This window comes from Andrographis paniculata, unplaced genomic scaffold (assembly GCF_009805555.1).
Source record: "Andrographis paniculata isolate CXL003 unplaced genomic scaffold, ASM980555v1 Contig37END, whole genome shotgun sequence".
In the NCBI taxonomy this organism is placed as follows: domain Eukaryota; kingdom Viridiplantae; phylum Streptophyta; class Magnoliopsida; order Lamiales; family Acanthaceae; genus Andrographis; species Andrographis paniculata.
In genome coordinates, this window is record NW_026137570.1 from 528,469 (window position 1) to 556,285 (window position 27,817).

A 27,817-nucleotide genomic window follows, 5' to 3' on the forward strand; every position below is an offset into this window, starting at 1 on the left:
TAATAACTATCCCTAATTGTTTACTTTATATAAAAGAGTATTTAATGTAATAAAAAAATAAATATTTAATTTAATATTCTGAATAAGAAAAAAATGAATAGTAAAAATGGAAAGTACAACCAAATACACCTATCCTAAACTTTTAGGTCAACAAATAATTATAAAATAAATAAAAATTAATATCATTTTACAGAGGGTCGACGATAAGGCATCATCAACTGTAGCTGCCATACACAAATCAATTTACAAATTGAGTTCTCCCGAATTAAACCCTCACAATATGTGTACGTATATATATATATATGTATCTATATATGTATTTCTGGAAACACACACACACGCACAAAAACATGAAGAAAGAAAATTAAGGAAAACAAATACAAGCATGTAAGTATGTCTCATAAGCATATTACATCTTCTTTCTTACAAGAAAATCAAACCTTGATTAGGCCACAAAGAATAGGAATATCATGAGAAAGAAAACCAGCACAAAGAAAATCTTGATCATCAGCCACCGGTTCGACGATATGCTGTTGAGATACTTGAGGAGGGCTCCCTGAGCTCCCTCCACGTTCGACATCGTGTCATCCATGTTTTCGTCGATCCTGATCCACACCACAACGTGAAAACTTGTTCAAAACCATTCAAGGAAAGAACCCGATGTAATAAGATCCAACAAACTACTCCAAACCACCGTTTGATTCAAATTGAAATTAAGTAAAATTGTTTATAATCCACCTGTGATTTTGAAATTTTGCACCATACTCATTTATGATTTAGACACTGCACGAGATTCTCTCGTATTTTAGAAAATATTACGCAAAATCCCCTCAACAGCGGATTTATGTAGTCTTTTTGAAAACACAAGGATCTTCATGTAATTTCTAAATTATGAGGGAGAAATGTGCAAAATTTTCAAATTTCAAGTGGATTATAAGCATTTTTGCCTAAATTTAGCCATTTTGTGTCTACAGTGCCATAGAACTAAAACACGAACTGTGCAATGCTTATCATCTAAACTTAGGATATTTTTGCATCCAGTAAAACGACACATAAATATTTATGGTAGAAAATTTTTTCTTGCTAAGAAGCATCATCTTTGACATATATTTTTCGCTTAATACATAATATCGGATACCTAACCATTACACCCGACACCTATTTTCTATTCAAAAACACGTTGAAATCCAAGGCATCCGAAAACACAACCAAACACACATTATTCGAATGTGGAGATCAAACCAATATTGATGGTATAACAAATGAAATCAACACTGGAAAATTTTGGGATAGTAAGATATTGGGTATTTGAGGTGATATTTTGTAAAAAGGTAAAAAATAAAAAATTATATGTGAATAGTATCAAAAGTTCCAATAATGTCTATGTAAATAGAGCCAAAATTCCTGATGATCTGAGAATATTTATGCACAAGCTACATTCATTGACACTTTCTGGAAACGGATTATCTAATGATTTATCGCTAAATGGCATGGCGATAAAAATGACAGAGCAATTATAAGAAGGGTAACAATGCAGTAGTGATGATTAAATTTACTAGCAGTCGAAATTTTTTTATTGAAGCCATTGTGCAAACCTGATAGCAATCTCTCCTTGCTGAGAAACCAACGTAGCTAGCTGATTGAAAATATTACTGAGCTCATGAATCGTTGATTCCACATTCTGAAGAGCCTCGGCTCTACTCTGCATATAGCTGTCCTGTAATGGGACCATTTGCTGTTGTTGATTTTGTTGCTGCGCCAGCAATGGCTGAGATTCCGCATCTTCCGGAGACCTGATTAAGGTGTTAAAAGAAATGAGTCCTCCAGGTGACATAATCTTATAACATATTGAGTAAATATTATTTTAACTGCCTTATCTGTTAATAATGCATTGGGGATTCGCGAAGAATCCATGCAGTGTAGAATAAATTTTTTAATACTCCTCCGTCCACTCAAAATATTTACATTTTTATCATTTTTGTTTGTCTAAATACAAATTTACATTTCTTTTGTTAGTAAGTTTAACCACACTACACATAAATACCTTCAAACTTACACTTATTTATATTAATATCATTTCATCACATTAAAATACAAAGGGGAAAAAAAAAAATGAAGACAAAAAGTACTGTAAACTACCATTTAAATACTATTTACTCCATCCAAGATAATTATGTTAGTTTTTCATTTTTGGTTGTCCACTAAATTTATGAGTAATCCATTCATCCATTCATAATTTTATTACTCATATGTAACAAATCAAAACAATAACCAAATTGCACTAATTTTTCTACCTATCATACTATTTTTTATTAATTCTTTCTTAATTTTTTCATAATACTCCCACTTTACTATTTAAGTATTTTATTTTTATATTAAAATCCTATTATTTTTTAGTCTCTCTATCCACTGAGATATCCGTGCCAAAAGTAAATGTAAACCTTTCACTGGATGGGAGTATATCATAGTTCCTTGACAGTATGCAACAGAGCACACACAAAATAGAAGTTCAATGCAAAATTATGTAATCAGTAAAAGATCAGAATAGCAACGATTAATTGCAAAAAAGTTCTTTTGGTACATACTTGGGAAATAATTGAGAGGAAGATTCTTGGTCTTTAGCCCACGGGAGAGGAGGCGCTGATGAAGTACTGGCACCAGATTTTCCGGCCAAAGGACGCTGGCGAATCAAAGGGTTTGTCGGATTTTTCGAATAGGAAGAGGAAAATAACTGTCGCCTATTCTCGTGAACCTTTAAGTTCTGTCAAAGAATCAGAAAACACATTTTCTGTGAGTTTGAATGCATTTATTTGCTATTTAAGGATGGCTGGAACAGAGTTTATGTTAAACCTCGGTTCGCATGGTCAGCACATCCTTGAATTCCTTTGTGGCACTCATCAAACGATTTTTCAAATCATCAACAACTGTAGTGGCGTGGGTGGTTGTGTCGGTGGACGTATCCCCACTTCCAGTGCGGGAATTGCAGAGAAGCTGAAGATCGACTACTGCAGAATTAAGAGCCGTTATATCTTGCTTGATAACTGCAGTTAGCTCTTGGATATCCATGGTGGGGTCATTGAATACGGACGTCTGCTTGGCCACTGAAGACAAAGACTGTGTTACCAATTTTGCAATAACAGCATAAACCCAAAAAAACACGTGTTCATAACCGGCGTGCTCAACATAATTCATTTTTCAAATGTAAATACCAACTAAAGGTTATCGGCACACTTTGAGAATCGATGCGATCTAATTTAACCTTCACATTGTTTTCAACATACCAAACCAATAAATAGAACAAAATTATCCTGAATATCAATCCATTCGAAGTGTGGATCATCGAAAAAACAAGAAACACATACAAATAAAAACCCAATCGCACAACCCTCCAAACCTGAAATCTGCAATTGAACTTAAAAAGTGACTCACAATGCGAAAAGGAAACATAAAACACTAAAATCAACAAGCCAATCAATGTACAGATTTGAGAAATTCTGCAAAATCCTAAGCATAGCAAAAGCATTATCAAATGAACTGTAACTCAATCATTGAAACAACATCAATGAAGACTGCTAGAATAAGAAATTTGCTTAATCCCAAAATCAAGAAAATGCAATTCAGAGAATCGTCCTCCATAGATGAACAGAAATACAGATGCAAGGATTAACTTTTCCAATACCATTAGAACAAGACCCAATCGAACGACACAAAACGCAACAAAATCCCCAAAGCAGGGCAACGATCACTTACATTTTGCTAGCGCAGCTAGCTTCTGCGATGTCTGGTGAATCCCAAACCCAATTTTCGACGCCCTCCGATTGAACTCCGACTGCATCGCCATGGCCGACCTCGGCGGCTCCTCCGGCTTCGATCCGCTGCTGCTTGGGCCATTCGGCCTGGAGAATGACTTCTTCGCCCTCTCCGCGATCCCCAGGAATTCCTGCGTCCGATCCCTAATCGATGAGCTCCCACTCTTCGCCATTAATTCAGTATATCAATTTTCCAATCCCCCGCAACACATAGGATGCCTAAATTCCTTGCTACCCAGAGAATTCACATCAATTAGAGATCTGAAATTGCACAGTGAATTTCGTAGAAATGCGAAACCCTAGATCTGCTAAAAGGATCCCAAAATTGACGATTCGCACGTATTTATATGTTCTGAGCAAATTACAATTAACATACTCCATGTAAAAAGTTCGAGTGGATTACACACATTCATATTATTCATATTATATACTAATACAGTGTTTTTAAATTTTATTTTTTGTCTATCAATTTGTTCGTATTTCTTTTTAATTCGTACGTTAAAATTATCACATTATTATCTTTTATAAAAATAAAAATTTAATATTTTAACATTAATTTTATCAAATTTTTATTTATTATAATTATCATTATTATTGTAATGATAATAATAAAATCTATTTAACTATTATTTATATTTTTCTCAATTTTAGAATAAAATGTTTATTTTCTAATTTTTCATGTCATCCAATCAAAATAATTTTAACAAATAGATGAAATATACTTTTAAAAAAATTATATATAAAAAAATTCTTTTAATAATTTTAATCAATTTTAATTAAATATTATATGTATTATATAATTTTTTTTCTATAAAATAATATCGGTATGAAATATATTTATTAAAATAAAAATTTTGAAATATATTTTTACTTTTTAAAATTCAAATATACATTACATTTTAACTTAATTTATGTTATAAAGATTGTACATTTTAAAAATAAAAAATATATAAAGATTTTTATTAAACAAATTTAATAAAAGAAGAAAATATATGATGGTGGGATCTGTAGAAAGCAATGTGTAACACCGGTAGTTCAGCTTCATTTTTTGGAGTTGGATATTTTTTTTTTATAGTTTTGTTATTTTTTTGTATGGTCGTAATTTTAATTTTTTGGAAAATGGTGACTTTATTATTATTTTTTTAAAAAAATATATATTTATTATTTTTATATTATATACACAATTCTTTTTAATATTTCACTATAAAAAAATATTCATTCAAATAATTTTACGAAACAAACAAACCCAATGTGTCTAATTTTTGAAAAAAATTAAATTTATATTTTATAAAGTAATACTAGTATGTAATTTTTTTGTTTTAAAAATAATTATTTTTGTATCTTTTTCATAAAGAAATTATACTAATATTTATATATATATATGTTAAATAATTATTAAAAATATATATATATTTGAAAATAATTATTAAAAAATATATATATTTGAATTTGAAATTTGTTTAATTTACAAATATAAAAAATTATATCCTATGAAATATTTAATTTTCGACATAAAAATTTAAATGAATAGTATTAAATTTAATAAATTAAAAATTAAGTAATATGATAAGAGAATTATATATTTATTTTATTTTGTTTGAGTAATATAATTAATTATTTTTTTGTTTTCTAAATATTAAAAAGTATATGATATAAAATAATATAAAAAAAAATACCTTTTAGAGAGCAAGGATTAATATTTATAACTAAAATAAAATTCCTATAGTGCATATTTGGCGCTATGCGATTTCTTAGTATTTTGTATTTCTCTTTTCATTTTTATTTTGAAAGCTTAAGAAAGTATTTAGCAATTATCTTATTCAATCAAACACGTAAATGAGTTTCAAGAATTTTTTCACTTTAATTAGCATAATTCGCTAATGTATATAGCTACTAATAGTTAATTGAATAGAAGTTTAGATCCCTTCGTGTATGTATTTTCATTTTTTTTTCTTTGTCACTATTTTTTTATAACTATTATAAAAAAAAATACTACCTCTGGGTCCCATAAGAATCTCATTTAGTTTTTGCGTGTTAATACTAATAGAATGACATTTGTACACAAAAATTATACTTAGTATTTTCAATATTTTTAATAAATATAACATCTGAGAGAGTATAATTTATGGCACAATATATATATTACTACATTCATCCGACTCTAAAGATCTTATTTACTTTTTTTTTTTTTTTTTGTGTATTGGTCTTTGAATATTAATTATTATATGAAGGCGTTGATATTTGAATATTAATTATTATATAAAAACGCAATAGAAATTAAAAAAAATATTTGTATCAGTGTCTTATAATACTACTACACATATATAGTTTTTATTCCCTATATATTACCTATTCAATTATCCTAATTAATAAAAAAGTTTTAAGGTGTATCTTTTTATAAAACTTCACTAAATTTCTTTTATATCATATCAAAATCCCAAAAACAAACACACCCCACCTCAAGGAAAAAGTCATTTATTTGTCCATTTCTCCGTACCAAACGCTTATGATTTCCAAAAATATCTCCCACTGCAATCCTCAAGTTCAACCATACATACACACAACTTGTTTTGATTACAATTTACAATTGATTACATCTCTGCTCTGCTATTATTTCATACATGAAGATGATAATGATACGTTGTTGAAGAAGAAGAAAAAGATGATATTCTACATAATCGGACTCACTAAATTCACAAACACCACAGATTTATTTATTCATTTATGAATACGCACAAACTGCTTCATACAATTACAAATCCACACAGCCAAATTCAATCACAGATAGAGCAGCCAACAACAGTTCAATACACACACCGATTTATATATGTAATTGAAAATTATTGATAAATCGTTCGATTTAGCGGTGGATCGCATCGAAATAAGTACGATTGGAGACAGAGAAGTTAGTTACCGGCGACGGTGCCGACGGTCGGGTATTTGGCCTGGAATTTCTTCTCCCAGTCGTTGAGCACGCCTATTTCCTTCTCGGAGAGTCCATCGACGGAAGGCACGACGTCGTTTTCGTCCTTGCTCATCTTCGCCAGGGCGCGGGTCGCATCCTTACCGGCGAAGACGTGGTAGTCGCCGCCGGGGCCGTAAAACGACTTTCCGGCGGTGACATCGTAGATCTGGCCGCGGATGGCCACGTAGATCGGCTTCGATGGATCGGTGCCGTCGTAGTTCTTCAGCTGCTGCGGCGTGAGCTCCATGGATGGATGAATCTGAGAGATTTGGGGATTTTTGATTTGGAATTGGAACAGGGATATGAGAGGCGTTCCAGAAATTTCCAATAATAAATAATACTGAGTGAGCGAGTGAGTGTGGGTTGAGTGAAAATCCGAATACTTTATTAATTTGCATTTGTTGAAGGGGACCGCCAACTATTCCATTCCTTTTATTTCTTTATATTGTCATTATTATTTATTTATTTTTTTATAACGTACCATCCGAAAATACACACTACTAAACTCATAATCACTGGCTCACTCACAACAGTAAAATATAAAGAACTAAATATAAAATAAATAAAAATAATAAATATATTTAATATATTATTTTTTTTACAAAAAAAAATATGGAAGATTTTTTTGCATAAAGAACAATCCTTGGATTGTAAGATTTATTTAATTAATATATTAATTAGGAAATTAAAGTAAATACTCAGTCCGTCCCCCACATTTACTCTAACTTTAATCTTCTCCGCTAAATTTATCTTATTATTAATTTAGCAAAATTAACAAATATTTAATTATTTTTCTTTATTCAATCTTTATTTACAACGAATATCACCATCTTTATTACTTTATTTCTCCTATTCTTTTAATTTCTAATTTACTTTTCAAAAATACTCCAATTATCCTTGACAATTTTTATATATATATATAAATTCTAAAAATACTTTATAAAAAAAGGAAAAAAAAAAATAATCACAAGCCTGGTTGTTGCAGTTTTGGCCCTCCCGCGCGGCACACGATGCCTAATTTGCAGAATTTACCTGGTGTGCACTGGTAGCTATCCCTGCGAATTTCTATATTATAAACTTATATTTTATTATTTTTATTTATCAATTTCTTAATAATTTTTTCATAATACCTAATTTAATTTTTATCTATCTATTTCATTTTAGTATCATAATACTATTATCTATAAATATCCTTGCACAATCCAATTTGCATAAATTCAGCAATAGAGAAATAATTTCTAATGACTAATAGTGAAATTATTGTTATTTAATTTAGAATTTGTTTCTTTTAACCTCAAATTATTTGTTTCAAAACATCTCATTATACATTATTTAATACCAAATCCAAACTAGAAATTTTCAAATTACATCAAAAGAAAAATACCCTACCCTTAATGTTTTGAAGCTACTGACCATAATTGATTTTTGCTCTAACAAATATTCACACGGTAATAAAAAACAGAATTTCTTCATCTTTATGGAGCACAATTATTATTTCACCTCTTAGGCATATATATATATATATATATATATGTTTGGATATAAAGTGTAGGGAATAGAATTACATGAACCATACAAGTCTTCCTCATGATACTAACTATCATGGAAACGATAACATATGCTATGCATAGGATAGCTTTATTAGGAACCCAACCTTATGATAAGGGAGAGATATGGCGAAAGTGTTCCTTCACCTTGCATCTTTAGATAGGAAGTTGTGCGATTCGACCTTTTTCACGTTCATTAGCTCGTCGCACGAGTCCCCTCTTTCAAATACAGCCGCAGCCCCCATTCCCGTACCTGCAAAACAGTCGATTCTATCACACTAAATGTCGAATGTAGAGACAGAGGCGGAATGTGTGTGGGCGTACTGTGAAAATAAATTATGAAAACTGATAATTTATTTTATTGATCATCAAAATAAATAAAACAGACTTGATATACTCATATCTAAATAATACTACCTCCGTCAGACTCTAAAGATTTCATTTATTTTTTTGGGTGTTGATACTTGGATATTAATTATTATATCAAAATGTAATACAAATTAAAAAAAAATTGCAAAAATACTTCCGTAATAGAATGACATTTCTAAAAAAAAATTATACAAATAATAAGATTAAATATAAACCTGAATCTAATATATCTAAAACTGAATATATAAAATATTTCAACATTACCTATGCACATGGATATTACACCAAAACGACAATCCTTTCCACGACGCTTCATTTCATGCAACAACGTGGCAACACAACGGGCACCTGCGAACAATGCCGAGAACAAGTTTGTATCAAGAATGGATTCATTTCCATTTCCCGTACGAAATAAGATCGATCACACTAAAGGTAGCGAACCTGTTGCACCCAAAGGATGCCCAATGGCCATGGCACCTCCATTCACATTAATCTTCTCGGGGTCGAGTTCAAGCTTCTTGCGGCAGTACACAAATTGCGAAGCGAATGCCTGCACAAGCACAAGACATTATTTCACGAATGACATATTTGCACAGTGACGAAAATGTGAAGTCAAATTATTACCTCATTAATCTCGAAGAGATCTATGTCTCCAAGTTCAAGACCAGCAGCTTTAACGGCAGCAGGAATTGCAACCGCTGGCCCAATTCCCATGATGGCAGGATCTACACCAACAGCAACAAAGGTCCTGCAGTAGCAGTAGAGAGATTGATTGCACAAATGAAATTCGTCATTAAAAAAAAAAAAAAAAAAAGAATCAACAATGTCATGTGAAATGGGAAAGACATATAGCTCCTCAAACAATTTACGAAACAGTTTGCGATACTTCTCCAAAACCAAATTATCAGACAAAACGGAAATTCTTACAGACCTAAATACCCCCAGAATGGGAAGTCCTTTCTCCATTGCCACCCGTCTCTTCATGAGGAGTACGGCTCCAGCACCATCACTAACCTGGCTGGAGTTCCCTGAAGGATACTCGGAAACAAAAGATGAGAGTTTATGAGAATGTACACTTATAAAAAGTTCTTGTAATCCGGCACCACTTTTTACCAGCAGTGGTTGATCCGTCTTTCTTGAAAACGGGCTTCAGTTTGCCCAAGTCTGCCACTGTTGTGTTTGCCCTTATGCCATCATCGACAGAGATTGTTACTTCCTTCTCATCTCCTGACTTCGGGTCCACAAGCTTCAAACATCCAAATTAAACTCAGAATTACAAAAATGTGAATAGAAAGAGAGAGAGACAACAGATCAAAGTGTCTGAGACATTTTCTAACACCTTAGTCTTCACTGGTATGATCTCGTCCTTGAATTTCCCTGAAGCAGTGGCAGCAGCAGCTTTCCTATGTGACTCTACCTGAAAAGAACATTCGATCTTAGAACCATTAACCCGACTCCACAGTATTTGGGCAGATGTGATCAACTTACCGCAGCCTGATCTTGCTCCTGCCTAGTCACACCAAATCGATTTGCAACATTTTCTGAAGTGATACCCATTGGAAGAAGACAGTTTTGTGCTTCTACCATAGATTCGACCTAAAGTGTATAAAGTAGCTCAGTTGGAATGGAGTTTCTGATAAAAAAAGCTTAAAACAGCGCGAACAAGTCTCGAGGGAAGATTTTACCCTTGGATTCACAGATCCTTCCCAAGCCATGGGATTAATAGTCATCGATTCCAAGCCAGCGCCGATCCCTGATTAAAATTTAAGGCAGCTAAATAACAGAGTAAAGAACAGTCTTTCTGTTATATCTTCCAAGGCATTATATGGAAATATATCAGCAAACCTATATCGTAGAAACCAGCTTTGATAGCTGCAGCAACATCAGCTACAGCTTGAAGACCAGATGAACATTGCCTATTCACAGTTCGAACAGGCACCGTTTCTGCAGGTGTAACATTTGCATTAAATCTATGTGTATCATGTAGAACTCAAAATTGATCCCGAAATTCCCAACAATTATAACAACATAAAAGGTATGAAAGGATAGACAAGCTACCAGGGAAACCGGCATAAAAGGCGGCCATTCTGCATTCACTTGCTCTTTGAGACCCTGGTGCCAAAACTGTGCCTACAACGATATCCCCAACTTCGCTAGGATTCACGTTCGTTTTCTCAATCAATGCCTGTAATTCATACAAGTAGCGAAAGCATAAAATATTCAGAACTTGTAATTAGTTTCTGGAGAATTATAAACAATGAAGCAGAAACGAACCCTCAGCACAGGAGCGAGCAAGTCATCAGGATAGGTATCCTTGAAGCCACCCCTCTTTGACTTACAAAGAGCACTCCGATGAGCACTGTGCAATCCCAAACATATCATCTCCAGGCAATATAAAATAGATCGGAACATACATTTTTAACCAACATGGACATGAACCTTAATTCTAGAATATATCAGACGAGGAAACTTACGCCACTATAACCACATCATCACCAAACACAGAAGAACGCTGATATGCTGCACTGTCCCCAGCTGAACATATTGATGCCTGATTAAAATAACAAAGTTACATTGAAAAATATTCCAATCCAGTACATGTCAAACTGGAAAAATAAAGAACATCACACTCTAATTTGCATTTTCTATATCATATCACTCCCTAAATATAATGAATGTCACCTATAGTAGTAGAAAAGATGGAGTAATTGATTTCATGTTTTTCTTATACTTTCAATTCAAAAGGTAACTAAAGTCCATCTGATTTCTAGAAAGTTCAATTTTACTTTTTTGCCATTTAAAGGCAAATTTTAACGCCTGCGGAAAAAGATTTAAGGAAGAATGACGGCTGTCTGCCCAAACATCACCTTTTGATTGCATAGATTTTAGTGGGAAACAAATCGATGAAAAACACTATTTCCGTGTGTATCTAAGAGTTAAAAGTATCTTCTCAGCCATCTTTCCTTTTTGTAATCAGACATTTAGCATCAATATAGAAGTACGAAATGAAATCATAGCAAGACAGAACAGTGACGATAAACAAAGCAACAATTCCGATCAATGAAATCCTGCTCCAATTATTCGAATCAAACCTAATCAGTAAACCATCACAAATCTCATAATCTTTGATTCGCAAATCGCACCAGAATCTCAAAACCTCAACCTCCCGAAACTCCAATCAAATCAGTAAACATCATATACCGATACCCCAATCAAACATAAGATAACTTCCTAAATACTGAAGAAAATAAACGAAAAACTAAAATAAACACTCACAGAAATTGAAGAATCGAGATCTTCGAGAGAAGACGACGTGAACGACGGACGGAGGTGCTGTAGCAACACCCTCTGCCTATCAGCTGCTTTCTCCATCTCTCTATAAAATCAAATCAGATCTCGTAGCCAGAAATGTCGACGGTGCCAACTGCTAACTATTCCGTGCCCCTCTCTTTCTCTATCTAGATATATATAGATATACTCCGTATACATTGGGAAACACGAGGAGATAACGTTTCGTATACGACTACAACTATACGCGTATTTGTGTATATAGGTGATATCTTAGAGTGTGTTTTCTTTTTTTCTTTGTTTGCAAAATTTTAGTTTAGCGTTTGGTATTAAAAAACAAACCTTTAATTTCAATAAAAATCAGACATAACTAACTAATGCTAGTTTATATATTAACGGCGCGATTAAAATGAATTTAAATATTAAAAACACTAATTAAAATATATTTAATTTTATAATACTGACATTTATACTAAAAGTTATACAAATATAAGATAAATGTGACCATAGAGCCTGGAGGGAGTAATATTTTATCCCTTTTGGCTATATTGACATAATACAATATTTAAAATAATGATATTTGATTAGTTAATAATAATAAATTATATCTATTTTATTATTTTTATATAATTAATAATAGTGATAATTTTTAAATAAATTTTAATGTATAAAATTTTATAAAATTAAATATATATTTAAATATTTTAAAAATTATATTGCAATAAAAAATATATATACAATATAAATATAAAAAATAAAATTTCTTAAATAAAAAAATTTATTTATTTATTTATAATTAATATAAATAAATTTTATCAAAAAAGAGTTAAATTTTAAATATAAATAAAAATATTTATTTTTTTGTTAAAAAGAGATACATAAATAGTTTTAAATGGTTCTTACCTAAAGACAAAATAAAAAGAATATCAATTAGAATGAGATGGATAGATTATAAATAAACATTAAACAATAATAAGTGTGAAAAAACATAAATGTTTTAGATATAAATTTTAGCATATAATATAATATAAAAATTATTATATAATTTGATATTTGTAGATATATGTATATGAATTATAAAAATCCCGTAAAAAGCCCAAAACATAAACACAGCCTACAATTTCACGACATGAAGAAAGTAAGGTAACAAAACTAATACCCGACCCGAATCTACTCGACCCTACCCGGTTTCCAATATTGCCAGTGTGCTGGTTTTATTGCACGCCTTCTTCCTAAGCATGCCTTTGAGCATACAACACACTACACCAACTAACCCTATTTCCATATTCTCAGAGCTATTAATCTTCACACTAACCTGTCCCATTTTCCGGCTATTCACCTCCGCCGTCACCGCCGCTCTCGTCCGGCGGCTCAGCCGGAAGTTGGAGCCGATGCTTCCGCCCAACACCGCTTCGTTTTTGAACGACAGGATCGTCATCGCCAGCGTCATTCCATCGTCTCTCGCCGGGTAGTCCCTCCCCTTGATCAAAGCTTCCAAGCCTCCGCCGTACACGACTTGGCCGGCGCCCGAAATCCCGCCGGCGTTCGCTTTGAAGCTCAGTCGACTCTTGGTCGAGACCCGGTCCTCAATTTTGGCGCCAAAATAGTACTTGTCTCCGAATGACATCACCGAAACGCCGCATTCGGTTGCGTTGCGGTCGAAGATCCTCAGCTTCGCGTTGCTCCGGACAGAACAGATCAAATCCTTCCCGGACGATTGGGCGTCGAGGCCTACCGAGTACATGCGCCCTCGAGGATCCGAGAATCCGACCGTCGACTCGCACTGGACGTTGAAATCTTGCTTATCTTTGCTCATTTGTCCCGACACATACGTCGTAACGTTCTTCCGTAACTCCGCGGCTATCTCGAGATTGATCCCGTCGAAGCTGACGTCGTGATCCCACCCGTGAGGGTCGAGAACAGGCCGCGCGAGCCACTTGTCGGTCGTGACAAGGCAGCGATAGCGATGAATCGGGGAATCCGAATCGAAGCTCTGCGGGACAGCCATATCCGGGAGCACGATCGACTCAGGAGGCCCTTGATCATTGTCAGGGCTCTCGTCGGCGGGTAGCCGGTCATCACTGTTATATTTTTCCCGTCTTTTCGAACACTCTTGTTTCAGCTGTTTCTTCAAATAAAGAGTCTCCCGGTAGTCAAGCTCGTCGAGATAATCCTTTTTCTGAGAAGGGGTCAGCTTCTGAAACTGAGTTCGAGTCAGCATCCGGATCGGGGGCAGCTTATCATACTCGTCGTCTTCCTCCATGTCGGATATATAGAGATCATCGATGTCGTCATCAGCCCCGTCGGGGCTGATTCTAACACGATGTTTAAGGAAAGACGAGAGTAAATGAGGCATTGATGGCAACCGGGAGCTACCCAAAGGCCCGAGACGTATAGTGTCCTCGAAGCCCAAAAGACTATTGACGTCGCCAAGAATCTTTGTGCATACGCACAAGAACATGAACCGGGAAATCCACGCCTGCCCGTCGGGAAGAACCTTCTTCCCGAAACTATCCACCTTACAGTGAGGATGATTTTCGACCAGAATCACCGGGTTTTCAAGTTTTGTATCCAGGATTGTTTCATGAATACGACGCTGCACCACCTGCGTGCAGTAATTGACGTAAGAATCGTAGCTCACCGGATATCCATTAGGACCTTCGGGAAGAGCCGACGAGGAATGAGTCATGACAATATTGGTGCTGAACCAAATTGCCGAGCCGAGAATGCTAGTTATAAGCTTCAGCAGCCCCAAATCACAGTAACCCGAGCTGATCAAGTCAAGGCGCTCGAAATATAAGACAACATCCGGACGTGATTTCCGAATGTACCGCTTGACGGAATACAGTATCTTCCGATTTCTACTGTCGGAGTTTTTCGAGGAAGGTAACAGTCCCGGTGTGTCGATAAAAGATATCCGGACACCATTTAGATTTCCCACAATCTCTTGAACACGATCGGTTGCAGGGTGGAATGCATCCGTGGCGACCTTCGACTCGCCGAGTATGGAGTTTATCGTCGAGCTCTTTCCGATGCCAGTTCTTCCCAAGACAAGTATCTTAAGAGAAAAGTTCAGTTCCGGTTGGCCGATTTCTTCTTGCTCGCCAGCTATTGCTAGAGCTTTATCGCTTTTGAGACTAGCTTGCTTTAGATCCAATTCTCCTGCTCGCAACAAAGTTGCAAGGTGGATTCGATATAAAACTTTTGCCACCGTCAGATTATCTTGCAGCAACCCCAAGCGGCGAAGAAGACGCAAGAATTTAATTTGTAGAGCTTCGACCTCTGCAAGAGGGCCTTGTTTCTTTTCCTCATCAGTAATATTTGAGCGAGAAGAGTTTCCTACTTGTGGTGACAAGGTACTCGGATATTGACTAGATGAGCTAGTTGCTTCACTAGAAACTGGCTGTGATATCGCATCAGCATTGTTGGTTTGAGTTGTACCTGATGCTGCATAACATAACAAGTAACAGATGTGATAAAATAAATCGGCATGAATAAATATAGACACAAAAATGTAGAAACGGCAGCTTGCAGCTTCTGGGTGGTTTGACTAAAACCCATAACCCACCTTTCTAACTTTTATGGGAACCGAATCAACCCATCCTACTAGTAAACCTGCCACGATTCGTCTAAGTTTTGATTTTCTAATCCAGGACCAGGTCAGGTGTAATTTTAACCCAAAAATATTACCAGATGCCTGAATCAGAACATCAGTGTGATTATGATTTAGAATGGAGAAAGTAGATTTCAATTTTTTGATATTATGGTTCCAAATTATTATAGAATATATAGTGACCAAAGCATATTAAAAAGTAAACCAAAATGGAACTGGTTTCTGGCTAATAACAAAAAGAAAGAAAATCAAGATTTCAATGGACAAAATTTCAATAGACTACACAACATCTAGATAGTCCATCTGTTGGACAATCTATTTCACAGCATTTGACGGAATAGGGGAACAAGAGGTGATTACCTGAGATTCCAGGTTCTTCACTCTGAGATTCCCTTGACAAAAATCTTTCTGATAATGACAATGGCCAGGTTGAACCAAACGAATTGGATATCATTTCAGAAAAAACCCAATCCTTAATGCTTGTCATTGTGGCTGCGCATGTTGGATGAACATCAATATTAATTCTTACAATAAACTAGACATGCCAAAAGTTAGAGAAAAATAATTGTTTTCAATTTGAGGCCAATCATATGCAAGTCTGCCTCCGCATCACATACCATACACCAACAATGATAAAATGAGAAATATATATGTAAAAAAAAAAGTTGCAGAGAGCAATGGATGCTAAATGCTGCCAATAGATTAGTTAAAGGAAACAATCATAGAGGAATTTGTTTTCAGCAGTGAGAAACTGAATTGTATCAGTTGAGTTCTATAATCATCAACAGAGAAAGATTTAGCACAATATATTTACATTGAAACATCAGTAGCACCTACAAGCAGCTTATGATGAAAATTCAAATCGGTAGCAGAAATCCACATACTCAGAATTGATTCAAGCACGCTGCAGCTAAATGGTTCCTATCGATGAGTTAAGGGAACAATCACAGCGGACTTTGTTTTCAGCAATGAGAAACTGAATTGTGTCAGTTGAGTTCTACAATCATCAACAAAGGAAAATTCATCAAAACATATATACATACAAGAGCAGTACATATAAATTCATAAACCATCAATAAAAACCTACGAGCAGCTTATTATCCAAATTCAAATCAGTAGCTGAAATCCACATACTCAAATTGATTCAAGCACGCTGCAGCAGAGCGCGAACGCGGACGCACACATTATGTTCAATTTTATATTATTAACAGTTAGTTCAACCTAGATATGGATCAATTAGGGTTTCAGATAGAAAGTCAATTACCGGAAATGGCGGCGACGATTGGGTATTTGACCTGGAAGTTCTTCCCCAGTCGTGGAGCAGGCGTATCTCCTCTGCGGAGAAGGCGTCCAGGGGAGGGGCGGCGTCCCTTTTACCACGGCGAGGTCGCGGCTGGCATCCTCCGCTGACGACGAGAATGGATTGGGTAATTTGGAGATAAGATGTTCCAAAAACTTTTGCTATGAGATTTAGCGTGGCTTCGAATATTAACTTGCATTCGGCGGTGGGGCCGCCTATTATCCCTTTGTTTATTTTTGTATTTATTATATTTTTTATAATAATAATAATAGTAGTAGTTGTTGGTGTTGTTGTACCAGTAGAATATGTTCTTAGAGTTTAGTTTTGGTAGTTTTTGCTTAAAAATATTTGAGGTAGTTATTATTAGTTCTTAATGAATTGTGTAAAAGTTAATAAAATATTTATTTTTTTATTTTTAAATATGTGATAAGAAAAAAATAAGAATGTTTTTAACATAAAAAATGAAATTACAAATAAAATAGAAATATAAATATTACTCCCACCAAATAAAATGCGTTTAATATTACTCATTTTAACACTATATATATGAATTTATTTTTTATATCATATATTTTCTATATATTAGTAATATAAAAAATAATATTTTATATTTAATTATTATTTGTGAATAAATAAAATATATTATATATTGTATATTTTATAGTATTCATTATAATCATACCGCCAAAAATTTAAATGAATTTGTGTGAGTAATATAAAAATTAATATTTTATATGAAATGTTAACTTGTATGTAATAAAATAATATATATATATATATATGGAAGTCCGTATCTTAAAAAAATAAGTTGGTGTGAAAGAAACATACAACTGAAATTATGTCAAAAAAAATTGGCTAATCTTTAGAAGTAGCGCTGCTGTAACAAAACACCATAAAATGTCCAAAACACACTCCAAAACAGCAATCCAAAATCAAGTCAAGGCAAGATGAACTAAGAGAAGTTCTTGTTTTCTTCACCGCTATAATATACAGTACACGAATATGCCGATGAATTCGTTCCAAAAATATAAGAAAAAACTGAAGTCTTCACCTGAGTCGAGCATGCGAAACTCCATCACCAATGCAGAATTCGCATCTTGATTCGGTAAATCTCATCTCGGCTGGTGAATTCAAAGACAAAGCTAGTAAAGAGGAATACCTCCGCCGGAATACTCAACCTCCTTAAGTTGGGAAAAAACGAGAACCCGTAAGAGTGTGTTTTAAGAAAGCAAGACTGGAAATTACGGATCATTTTATTTTTTGGTAAAGCAAGAAACGAAGGATTAGTACTATGCGCTTCTTTCGTTTAGATCTAATTGTCGAAACCATAACCACTCGAATCATTATCCAAGATGTAGAAGAAGATTCATATGTGAAACTTTTAAAAATGATAAACCATACTATTAAAATTATTCAATTTCGCAAGATATTCAGAGAATGATATGATATTAGTTGAACACATCAAACCTGTGGGGGAGGTAACGACGAGACCCAATCCGACACATGAGTTGGCAGAAGCCCAAGTGTATTAAGCTGTCAATAAGGGAAATAAAGGCAGTAAGAGTGTGTTCACTTAGTGTTTTATTCTTACACTATTTTTCAAAAATATTATCTAAAAATTACAATATATACACACAACAATAAAAGTGTACAAAAACACACAAAAGTCAATAAAACATACCAAACACCATTTCTTATGAGTAATACTTATACAATTTCCTGATCTCATAACAAAAATACTTAAATCCATAAACACTAAACCAACACACTTTCAGTCGTAGCGTTTCAATGGAAGTTTCACGATCCAGGCTTTGGTAGAGGGTAGAGAACAAACCTTCCATATTCCTAATGCCAAGCCCACCAAATTAAGGGCAATGAACACCAACTTCGGTGCGAGAAGATCCACTTTATTGTCCTTGTATGGCTCGAAAACTGCAAAAACAATGTAATGAGACAATTTAGACGAGAAGACTGTGTAATGAGATGAATTTTTTGTCCGCAAAACAATTTAGTAATTGACGTATGTACAATTCCCACAACTATTTCTTGAAGTCAAAAACCGCGCTCAAAGGGCGTGATAATCACAACAATCAAGATCAAGAAAATAGAAAAATGTTCGACAATACAGGACATCTACAATGAGGATCAAATGCTAAAGCAGTATAGAGACTACGAATAGCAAATCATCAGGCAGCTATCAAAAATGGATTATTCACCCCAACAAAACTAAACAACAATAGCCAAGTATAAAGTGCAGATTAAAAATTTAAACCCCCACCTTTCCCGACTCCTCGAAGTGCATTGATCGGCTGAAACAGTGCCGAAACTGTTATACCAATGCTAAAAAGATGAACAGTGCTTCCCGCCATCCACATCATGAAGCCCATCATGAACAAGTTCTTAAATGGCGCTTGTGCAACTTCCCATGCTTTCTGTTTAAATATTTAAATGTTCAGAATGATTCGAAGACTCGTCAAACTATTCAAAACTTGCCCCTTCAAATAGACAGAGCATGTTAATTAACACCACATTACAAAAAAAATGACTCCTACAAATCGAAAGGTAAAAGCAAGACACAAAATAATCATCTCTTCTCTGAAAATTCACCAACAAAACCACTTTGAAGACTGCTATGATTGATTTGCAAATTAACTAATTAAAGAAAAAGTTATTAAGGAATCATAATTTTCACACTAACTTCTTGGGAAGAAAATATCGAAAAGTATAACCGATTTTGTTCATTGCATTACTAAACTCGTTCGGAAACACTTAAAAATCCTCGAGATTAAGGGAATCAATGAATCCAATCCAAAACCCTAATTCGATTAAAATTAGGTCAATACGATGCACAAAAGTTTACCTGAGCTTTCCAATTAGCTTCAGCGTCCTTCTTCTGTTTACTCCCGGCCGAATCATCCTAACATGAGAAACAACGCGAGAATTCCGATCACTATACTAATTCGGCCTGAATTTTCATTTATTGAAATACCTGTTCTTGCGACGAGCGAGTGAAGCCTGGCGGATCGGGAATATCTCGCGCTGAATGAGATGCTGAATTGTCAGTGAATTCCACCGCCCAGCGGCGGCCGGAGCCCATCACTGCTTTGCCTTTCTCCATATGTACTTCTTCTCCGGTGGAAACTACAAAATTCAGAAATTTGCTATGCAGGTGGGGAAGATGCCCAGGATGATTCTCCGACTGGGAACTTTTCACCAATAAGGCGTGTTTGGATTTGCGTAAAATCGAGGCCTTTGTAGCAAATAGGAGGTTTTATTATCGAATTTTCTCATTTTTTAAAACATAAAATTATAATCCTTCCTTCTTGACTCAATATATTATAGTTCTCCTATTAAAATAGAATGATCTGGTGTTGTGTGGCGTGGGCTTGGATTTATCACCGTCATGTTAGTGTGATTAAGTTTAGCGGGCCCTATTGAATAAGAATATTAATTAAAATATCATTATAGAGAAATGTAAATAAGTAAATAGTATATTTATTATTACTAGTATTATTTTTTTTGATAACGTTGAACTCGAAATCACTATCATCGATACTTAGTCCGAAAATGATATACAACAAACTAAGTTCGACAAATACAAACTATATTATGCGAATTATGTATCATATTAACGAACCATGTATGACACATGGACGTATAGACTTATGAAATTTGAACTAATGACTTTAGAATAACTAATTTATTATTTTTTTTTTTTGTAAAAATATCATCAATCATTTTTTTTATGAAGATTAAAGAATATATATTATTTCCTTTAATATATGAATCTATTATTTTTTCTTTTAATTTTTATACTTAGATTGAAAAATAATATTATTTTTATTAGCTAAAAATATATATAAGAATGTATATATATGACTATATATTATAATTAATGTGAAAATTATGAATATTTAAATATTAATATATAATTAGTATGATAGAGAAATTGATACTTTTAGTTGAATATACTATAATTATACAAATAATACTTTTACTTGGGACTAAGAGCGTATTAAATATTATTTTAGTATTTTAATAATGATAGAATTATAATTTGTATAGAATTAGTAATTTAATTTTTAAATTAAAGTAGAATTGATGATGAGATTAGTGTAAATACAATAAAAAATAAAAAATAAAAATTTAGTTAGTGTAAATACAAACTCAAATGCCATCATTATAGAATCTTATTTCGCCGGCATATCATATACAGTGATTATTACTTTATGAATGTGGATTATATTTATTAAAGAATATAGAATGGAATTAAAATTGATTACTTTATTACTTTAGGCCCAATATGTTTTGCAAATTAAAATTGGGCCCAAGATGCCAGCCCGCTTTACAGCCTAAAAGAGTCCAATTAAAGTCGCTAAACCCGGAAGGAAATCGCAGTTTTAAGACCGCGCTTTTTATTTTCTTCGCTTTTGTTCTGTATCGCTCTTCCCTTCTTATTCTCGCTCGGTCGTCGGTAGTGGCAATGGCGGATGAAGAGGAAGAAAGGGCTTTGGAAGAGCAGCTCCAGTTTCAGCTGAAGGAGCAGAAGGATTCTCTCGCCGACGTCAATGACGCCATCTCTGGCGACCCCTCTAACGCTGAACTACTCGCGGTAACGCCTCATGGAACCCTACGCTGTTGCACATTAGCATATTTGATGTCAGTGTATGTGGTTGTGAATTTTTTGGAATTTTATTCTATTCTTTGTTTTCTGGAGAGGTTAATTTGTTGAATTTTGTAGTTACAAATCTTCAATCTGATCTGGTGTTTGTATAATTTTCCTCTCTGGAAAAAGGTAAATATTGATGGAATTGCGCAGGAACATTCGTACAAAGCATGTTAAATAAATGTCGTTCTCAGTTCAGGCTCTACTCAATTTGTTGAAGATTCGTGTGAATATATAGCGTGAGGAGGTGATCCTATTAGTTAAAATTTATAACCTAAAGTGCTTCCTGCCTGTGAGATATCATGCGAAGTCTGAAGAATGTGTAGATTATCATCAATGCATGTTTAATTTTAGTGTTTTTGTATCTTCATATCTTTTAATGATTGAATGATTTGGTAGATTTACAATCATTTATTCAATTTTAGGATGTTTGTATGTGTTTTTGGTTGAATCTGAATTTAAATAGTCAAGGATTGGGTAATTTTTGAATATAGGAATTCGGATGTACTGTATTTGTATGTGTACGAGTGTTTCAGATGAACTGTAAGGTTGGAGTGAAGATGCTTTTAAGCGACACAAACTAAGTAAAACTAACAACCAAATATAGTGAAGAAATCAATAGAAACCCCATGATTAAATTGCCTTTTCTCTTTACACTTTTATGTTTCCTTCAACGAGATATATATTTTGTATTATGTAGGTTCATGCCGATCTAGTTCAGGCTATAAAAGATGCTGAGGATGGTCTTTTTCACCTGAAAAGGGCGAGGTTGCTGCGAGAGGCCGATGCAGTTTTACAAGGAACACTTAGTTCGAATGATGTTACAGCTGAGCCCTTGGATCCAGCCGAAGTTGAAGCTGAACCGCTTGAGGATCCAAGCTACTCTGTTGGATCCAAATGTAGATTCCGCCATACTGATGGGCGGTGGTACAATGGAGTCGTTATTGGATTGGAAGGTTCTGAGTCTGCAAAGATATCTTTCCTCAATCCGACATCCGAAAGTATGTTGGTGAGTTTGTCATTTAACACGTACGTCCTCTAGGTTTATTACCATATGTATTTTAAGTTTTACATTTGAATCTTCACTATTATCTGTTTATATCCCTCGTGCTAATTTATACTAACAGATTACTACTACTATGACAAATAGATATTAGAAGTTATATAAGCAAAAAAAAATATAGCTTTCAGATGTATATATAATAATTTTTTATATGTCATTAAATATAGAATCATAGTTTATATAGATATATAATAAAAAAATAATTGGATCAAAATCTAATAGGTAATATTTTTCCTCTTTTTCATGTTCCTCACTTCTACCCTTGTATGAATACTCTTCATCTTCTTCATTTTCATTCATTTGTTTCATTGTATGTTCATCTTGCACAATGTTCTTTCCCTTTCTAGAGCTAAAAGTAGCTATAGTATATTATAACGTAATAGTATCTTCATTTACTAAATAATTTGTATTTAGTATGCCGATAGTATTTCTGACTTTAGGAAATAATTTCAGTATGGTGCAGATAATGTTTCTAAGTTTGATATTGGGGAACTTTTTCTTTGTTGTCAATAATGCAATTGTAGAGTTGTTATCATTTATGGACTGTTTAGTTTGTTATGTGTCGATTTAGGTGATTTTCTAGCCAGCATTTTATAAACTATTGCACATATTTATGTCCCATTGTTGTCTGATGGTTTGCAGAATCAATGTTAACTTATAACGCGATTCTGCTTCTGAACATCTCATAAATCTTGACATGTAAAATATATGTATTTATTTTCGATTGAGTCTTCTGCGATTCACCATCAAAGCTTCGATACTCACTGTTCCTTGCTTCCATGACACTTATTTCTACTTTTCTTATTGCAGCATAGTGTGTTTAATTCTTGTCGTTCATAATTCTTATGCATGAGGAAGATTGTTCAAGTCCAATCCTCTCACTAATGCTAGACCACCCTAGTGCAGATGTGCAAGTTCTTTCTACAGCAACGATGTCGATTTGGTAGTTATTGCCGATTATCGCATGGTATGTTTATAACCAAAACAATCTTGGCAAGTCATTTTCCTTTTGGTGCATTAGTTCTAGCTACTGATTCAAAACTTAAGTAGAACATCAAATATTTGTTTGGGGGTTTGGATTTTAGATAGTAAAATTTTGAATTAGAATATTTGTTTCATGTTATATAAGTAGGTATTCATGTGATTTTTAGTATATTTGAATGTAAATTGATTTTTAGTATAATATACAAAATTACAAAATAGGTGTTTGATTTGATATTTTTGGGCAGAAATTTTTGGAATAATTGTAAAAATCCTCCAAAATCCCCTAAACCAACACACGTAATTGGAATGATTCCCATTATATATCGAACTCCTCAATGTAATTCCATAGTTTAATTGTGTCGATTTATCTATCTCAGGTGTCGATGTCCCGATATCTTCCCTGAAGAAGTATATTCCGACAACATGGGAAACCTCGTTGATTGGTTCCACTGTCTTGGCCATTTCTGATACCAAAGCAGGCATCTGGCGAGAGGCCGAGCTAGAATCATGGGATGAGAGGCTTGGAACAGCAGAGGTTGTTTTCCGCGACGATGGAAATTCAGCAAAACTCGGAACTGATGCCATTACATTGTCTGAATACGCCCAGACGAGCGACATAGAAGCGACGGACACAACCTCAGACCAATCCGATTCTAGCGACTATGAAGACGACGAAAGCTCTAACGGATTGGGATTCTTACAAACTACAGCCTTGCAGAGTGGTGTCCAAACCGAAACCGCCATTTTCGCCAAGTGGGAGAATCACACCCGAGGCATCGCATCGAAGATGATGGCGAATATGGGCTTCCGAGAAGGTATGGGATTAGGGGCTTCGGGACAGGGTATGGTGAATCCGATCCCTGTCAAGGTTCTTCCGCCGAAACAATCCCTCGATCATGCCATCAAAGCTATCAAAAAAGAAGGGATCGGCAACGAGACCCCGTTGTCGTCGTCGAAGCGGCGCACTCGAGGCGGTAAGCGGAAGCGCGACAAGAAGTTGGCTGCGGAAGCAAAGGCTGCCGAAGAGGAAGAAGAATCGAGAGACGTGTTCTCACTCATAAACAACCAGCTGGCAATGCACGGACAAATCCTACGTGGCGGTGGCGGTGGGGGGCCTGCGAAGAAAGCGGCGAACGGGGACGGAAAGAAAGAGGACAGGCGGGCCCTACTTGCGTACGAAGACGAGATAAAGAACCTAAGGCTGCAGGTAAGTATGGTATACCGAAAATATTCGATTATAGTCTTACCGAAAATTTGGTTTATAAAAGAATCAACATACCGAAAAATTCGTTATGATAAATATTTAATTCGATACCGTACCAAAAATTTGGTATATCAAATTGCTCGTACGGTATCGATATATACCGTTTCATTGTACCAAATTTTGGTATATTTTCTTTTTGTATGATATTGCGGTTTTTAGATAATTCAGTATTTTCCACACCATAGGTGGGGAGACTTGAAGAAATGGCGAACCGGAACAAGAAGGAGAAGGCCGTGCACGATGCTGCGATGAGAAAGCTGAATGAAACCCGGAAAGCGTTGGCGGATGCCGAGGATGCACTCGCCTCGACGTCGAACGCCGTTGTCAGAAACGAGAAAGAGAAGAAATGGCTCAAATTCTGACAGGTAAAGGGCCGTTGCAAATCTGTTTCGTTACATCGGTGGCTTAACTGAAATTTGCTGTTTGGAAGATTGTTTAGGTTCATGGCTTCGTTGGGAATATTGGCGGGAAGGAGTAAATCGGGCCGGGCATTTGAGTGGCGCGACATAATTGGCCCGCTAAGGTAAACGGGCTTTACGATATCATTTTACTGTGCATGCCATTTGTTTGTGATTTATGAAAATACGTATGTGTGTAGGTTATAATCTACGCTTGAATTTGATGCTGAATGAGTTTATTTTATTTTATTTATTATTATTTTAATGGTGTTATTATGAAATTTAATAGTTGGAATATTGTGACTGCTAATATAATTATATTATATGACAAAGTAGCATGAGATTGTGTTCATTTTGTATTTTTGGATTAATTAATTAATTAATTAATTTATTTATATGTTAGATACGTTGTCGGTAATATAAAAATAATATATATTTTTTTTGTTAAATTGTTCATTTCTTTTTAAAGTGAATAAAGTGTATATGGAGTGTATATTATATTGTATTTTTTTTTTTATATATATAATATTTATGGGATCATTCCATCTAATAATATAAAGTAAACCAACATAGATAATTTTATGAAACATTATTATTATGATTATTATTATTAGAAGAGTGTTTTCTTTAGTGTTTATAAAAATTAAGTGCTTTTGTTGTGACACTTGAAAATTCCGAAAATATTTTAAGGAATAATGTTTTGTGTTTTTTGTTAGGCTTTTGTGTTTTTATTGTTATTGTGTATTCATTTGTTTTTTCCGTTTCAATTTTACATAAGGAATTTATCTGTGCTAAAAAATCCTCAAAATTGAATTTTATTTTTATATAAAATGCTATATTTAATAGATTTATTTTCTGTATTTATAAAATAAATTAAAATTAAAAACAGTTATAATATCTCTTAGAAAAGCACTCTATATGTGTATTTGTTTGAGAGCATGACAAATTGGGACCGTATACGATAGTGCAATGGAATTTGGGATTCCTCCATGCATGCACTATAAGACTTGGCTTCTTATGGGGTTGTCTTGCTCTTTTTTTTTTTTTTTTTGTAAATTATCAATAAATAAATAAAAAAGGAACTCTTTATTATCCAATTGTCAACTCAAGTTTTCACAGCCTTAGATTAATATATATATATATATCTGTATATTATATGTAGATAATTTTACAAGGGCGTCTATGGTATTGGGTAAATGTGTGGCAACCACAATTGATATTATGGCATTCATTAGATTGTGTAAAGTGTTATATTTTCATTTATTATTTTAAAATACTAACCCAGTATTAACCCACTAATTGTAAAAAATAATAATATAAATAAAATAAAAAATAAATAATGGCCCATTCATGTTCTTAGTGGAGTGTTAACTGATAAGTGATGACATTTCAGCAGAAGTCTTCCCACTTCTCAAACTGACTTTGAGAATGGCTTAGAAATCTTCCAAAAACAAAGGATAATAAAATACACAGGAAAAACCTAATAACAAAACCATCACACTATAGTTTGATGGGTTATAATTTGAAATTAATTTAACATAAAATATTAATTAAATTTTTTATTTAAATAGTATTCTAATGTGATATTTTATATAAAAAAAATGATACATTTTTATTGAAAATTAAACGAAAGATAATTTCATCTTGAAATCACAACTTCATTACTTTACAAATACACGAGCATTATATACTACTACAATAATGTTCAAGGTTCGTTTTTTTTTAGGGTTTATAATTTGTTCAAAATTTTGTTGTTAATTATTAAAAATAAGCTATAAATTGTTTGTGTTTTATTATTTTTAAAATATTTTATAAATTTAAATAATATAACTACTTTCTCATAAAAATACATACATTTCCAAACTACTATAAAAATTTTAAAAGTAAGATTTTTTTTTTAATATAAAAATAAAATAGATAAAAATATATAATAAGATATTATGAAAAATTTATTAAATATAATAGAATTAATAAAAACAATTAATGAGAAATTAAGTACTCCTATTTATTAAAATTACAATAATAAATTATTAGATGAATAAAATTATTTATTATAAACAAATTATACATAATTTTTTTAACAGACAATATATATATATATATATATATATTTAAGAAATGAAAAAATTAATAAATAATGGACCATTTAGATTCCAAGTGAAGTGATAAGTGATGACATTTTACAAAAAGTCTCCCCATTTCTCAACTTGACTTTGAGAATGACTTAGGAATCTTCTAAAAAGAAAGTAACATAGTAAAAAACCAATTACAAAACTATTACGCTATTATGTTAAGTTTAAGGTGGTACTATTTTATGTTTATATTTACATTAATTTTAATGATTTCCCTATTTATTATGGGTAACGGCTAGATTTCCACACAATCACCTCCTACCATTCTAATTGGTTGCCAATACCTTATTGAATTATTACATTCGACGATGCTAACCTCCACTCTAATTTCTACCGTCTTCGTACAAACTATTTCTCTACTATCATATGTGACCATGCTGAATAAAAAAATTCAACACTATAATCACCTTCATTCTAAT

The 27,817-nt window shown here is 33.6% G+C and overlaps 6 protein-coding genes across 9 annotated transcripts; 1 reads left to right on the forward strand and 5 right to left on the reverse strand.

Moving 5' to 3' along the window:
- Positions 1-364: 364 nt before the first annotated feature.
- On the reverse strand, positions 365-4,138 carry LOC127250691 (syntaxin-32-like). Its single transcript, XM_051274094.1, has 5 exons — positions 3,751-4,138; positions 2,851-3,101; positions 2,586-2,761; positions 1,596-1,793; positions 365-605 (listed from the first exon to the last, which is right to left on the reverse strand). The coding sequence occupies exons 1-5, from the start codon at positions 3,980-3,982 to the stop codon at positions 446-448; spliced, it is 1,017 nt and encodes a 338-aa protein (XP_051130051.1). The 5' UTR covers positions 3,983-4,138; the 3' UTR covers positions 365-445.
- A 2,363-nt stretch (positions 4,139-6,501) lies between these two features.
- On the reverse strand, positions 6,502-7,195 carry LOC127250247 (probable steroid-binding protein 3). The gene has a single exon (XM_051273424.1). It carries the CDS (start codon positions 7,019-7,021, stop codon positions 6,716-6,718), a length of 306 nt encoding a protein of 101 aa, XP_051129381.1. The 5' UTR covers positions 7,022-7,195; the 3' UTR covers positions 6,502-6,715.
- A 1,023-nt stretch (positions 7,196-8,218) lies between these two features.
- LOC127250246 (3-ketoacyl-CoA thiolase 2, peroxisomal) lies at positions 8,219-12,143 on the reverse strand. Its single transcript, XM_051273423.1, has 14 exons — positions 11,967-12,143; positions 11,165-11,241; positions 10,965-11,049; positions 10,749-10,875; positions 10,536-10,634; positions 10,376-10,443; positions 10,179-10,286; positions 10,030-10,107; positions 9,804-9,936; positions 9,622-9,718; positions 9,315-9,438; positions 9,132-9,240; positions 8,955-9,038; positions 8,219-8,574 (listed from the first exon to the last, which is right to left on the reverse strand). The coding sequence occupies exons 1-14, from the start codon at positions 12,060-12,062 to the stop codon at positions 8,465-8,467; spliced, it is 1,395 nt and encodes a 464-aa protein (XP_051129380.1). The 5' UTR covers positions 12,063-12,143; the 3' UTR covers positions 8,219-8,464.
- Positions 12,144-13,046: 903 nt separating this feature from the next.
- Positions 13,047-17,067, reverse strand: LOC127250459 (translocase of chloroplast 90, chloroplastic). 3 transcript variants are annotated; one of them, XM_051273760.1, is made up of 4 exons: positions 16,856-17,067; positions 16,476-16,588; positions 15,952-16,083; positions 13,047-15,425 (listed from the first exon to the last, which is right to left on the reverse strand). In XM_051273760.1, the coding sequence occupies exons 3-4, from the start codon at positions 16,076-16,078 to the stop codon at positions 13,159-13,161; spliced, it is 2,394 nt and encodes a 797-aa protein (XP_051129717.1). In that variant the 5' UTR covers positions 16,079-16,083; positions 16,476-16,588; positions 16,856-17,067; the 3' UTR covers positions 13,047-13,158. The 3 variants fall into 3 exon arrangements, with proteins under 3 accessions (XP_051129717.1, XP_051129718.1, XP_051129719.1); XM_051273761.1 differs by having other exon boundaries at positions 16,429-16,588; XM_051273762.1 differs by lacking the exon at positions 16,476-16,588.
- A 660-nt stretch (positions 17,068-17,727) lies between these two features.
- On the reverse strand, positions 17,728-20,193 carry LOC127250095 (uncharacterized). The gene is made up of 6 exons (XM_051273251.1): positions 19,881-20,193; positions 19,752-19,808; positions 19,170-19,323; positions 18,726-18,823; positions 18,359-18,424; positions 17,728-18,072 (listed from the first exon to the last, which is right to left on the reverse strand). Exons 1-6 carry the CDS (start codon positions 20,007-20,009, stop codon positions 18,034-18,036), a joined length of 543 nt encoding a protein of 180 aa, XP_051129208.1. The 5' UTR covers positions 20,010-20,193; the 3' UTR covers positions 17,728-18,033.
- A 1,124-nt stretch (positions 20,194-21,317) lies between these two features.
- LOC127250706 (zinc finger CCCH domain-containing protein 18) lies at positions 21,318-25,547 on the forward strand. Of its 2 annotated transcripts, none has more exons than XM_051274115.1 (6): positions 21,318-21,503; positions 22,258-22,566; positions 23,527-23,587; positions 23,982-24,811; positions 25,054-25,233; positions 25,299-25,547. In XM_051274115.1, exons 1-5 carry the CDS (start codon positions 21,375-21,377, stop codon positions 25,228-25,230), a joined length of 1,506 nt encoding a protein of 501 aa, XP_051130072.1. In that variant the 5' UTR covers positions 21,318-21,374; the 3' UTR covers positions 25,231-25,233; positions 25,299-25,547. The 2 variants fall into 2 exon arrangements, with proteins under 2 accessions (XP_051130072.1, XP_051130073.1); XM_051274116.1 differs by having other exon boundaries at positions 25,308-25,547.
- Positions 25,548-27,817: the final 2,270 nt, after the last annotated feature.

What these genes read in the sequence shown, in the direction of transcription:
- LOC127250691 (XM_051274094.1), bottom strand. Translation starts at nt 3,982, where the DNA reads ATGGCGAAGAGTGGGAGCTCATCGATTAGGGATCGGACGCAGGAATTC. An exon ending in GCTAGCTGCGCTAGCAAAAT is followed by an intron (nt 3,102 to 3,750) that starts GTAAGTGATCGT and finishes CTTTGTCTTCAG; the next exon opens with TGGCCAAGCAGACGTCCGTA. An exon ending in CAAGGAGAGATTGCTATCAG is followed by an intron (nt 606 to 1,595) that starts GTTTGCACAATG and finishes GGTGTGGATCAG; the next exon opens with GATCGACGAAAACATGGATG.
- LOC127250247 (XM_051273424.1), bottom strand. Translation starts at nt 7,021, where the DNA reads ATGGAGCTCACGCCGCAGCAGCTGAAGAACTACGACGGCACCGATCCA.
- LOC127250246 (XM_051273423.1), bottom strand. Translation starts at nt 12,062, where the DNA reads ATGGAGAAAGCAGCTGATAGGCAGAGGGTGTTGCTACAGCACCTCCGT. An exon ending in CTTTTATGCCGGTTTCCCTG is followed by an intron (nt 10,635 to 10,748) that starts GTAGCTTGTCTA and finishes TTACACCTGCAG; the next exon opens with AAACGGTGCCTGTTCGAACT. An exon ending in AGACGGATCAACCACTGCTG is followed by an intron (nt 9,719 to 9,803) that starts GTAAAAAGTGGT and finishes AGTATCCTTCAG; the next exon opens with GGAACTCCAGCCAGGTTAGT.
- LOC127250459 (XM_051273762.1), bottom strand. Translation starts at nt 16,078, where the DNA reads ATGACAAGCATTAAGGATTGGGTTTTTTCTGAAATGATATCCAATTCG. An exon ending in TGAAGAACCTGGAATCTCAG is followed by an intron (nt 15,426 to 15,951) that starts GTAATCACCTCT and finishes TATGTTATGCAG; the next exon opens with CATCAGGTACAACTCAAACC.
- LOC127250095 (XM_051273251.1), bottom strand. Translation starts at nt 20,009, where the DNA reads ATGGAGAAAGGCAAAGCAGTGATGGGCTCCGGCCGCCGCTGGGCGGTG. An exon ending in CTCGCTCGTCGCAAGAACAG is followed by an intron (nt 19,809 to 19,880) that starts GTATTTCAATAA and finishes TTCTCATGTTAG; the next exon opens with GATGATTCGGCCGGGAGTAA. An exon ending in TGGCATTAGGAATATGGAAG is followed by an intron (nt 18,425 to 18,725) that starts GTTTGTTCTCTA and finishes CCTTATTGACAG; the next exon opens with CTTAATACACTTGGGCTTCT.
- LOC127250706 (XM_051274115.1), top strand. Translation starts at nt 21,375, where the DNA reads ATGGCGGATGAAGAGGAAGAAAGGGCTTTGGAAGAGCAGCTCCAGTTT. An exon ending in CGACATCCGAAAGTATGTTG is followed by an intron (nt 22,567 to 23,526) that starts GTGAGTTTGTCA and finishes ACCCTAGTGCAG; the next exon opens with ATGTGCAAGTTCTTTCTACA. An exon ending in TTATTGCCGATTATCGCATG is followed by an intron (nt 23,588 to 23,981) that starts GTATGTTTATAA and finishes TATCTATCTCAG; the next exon opens with GTGTCGATGTCCCGATATCT.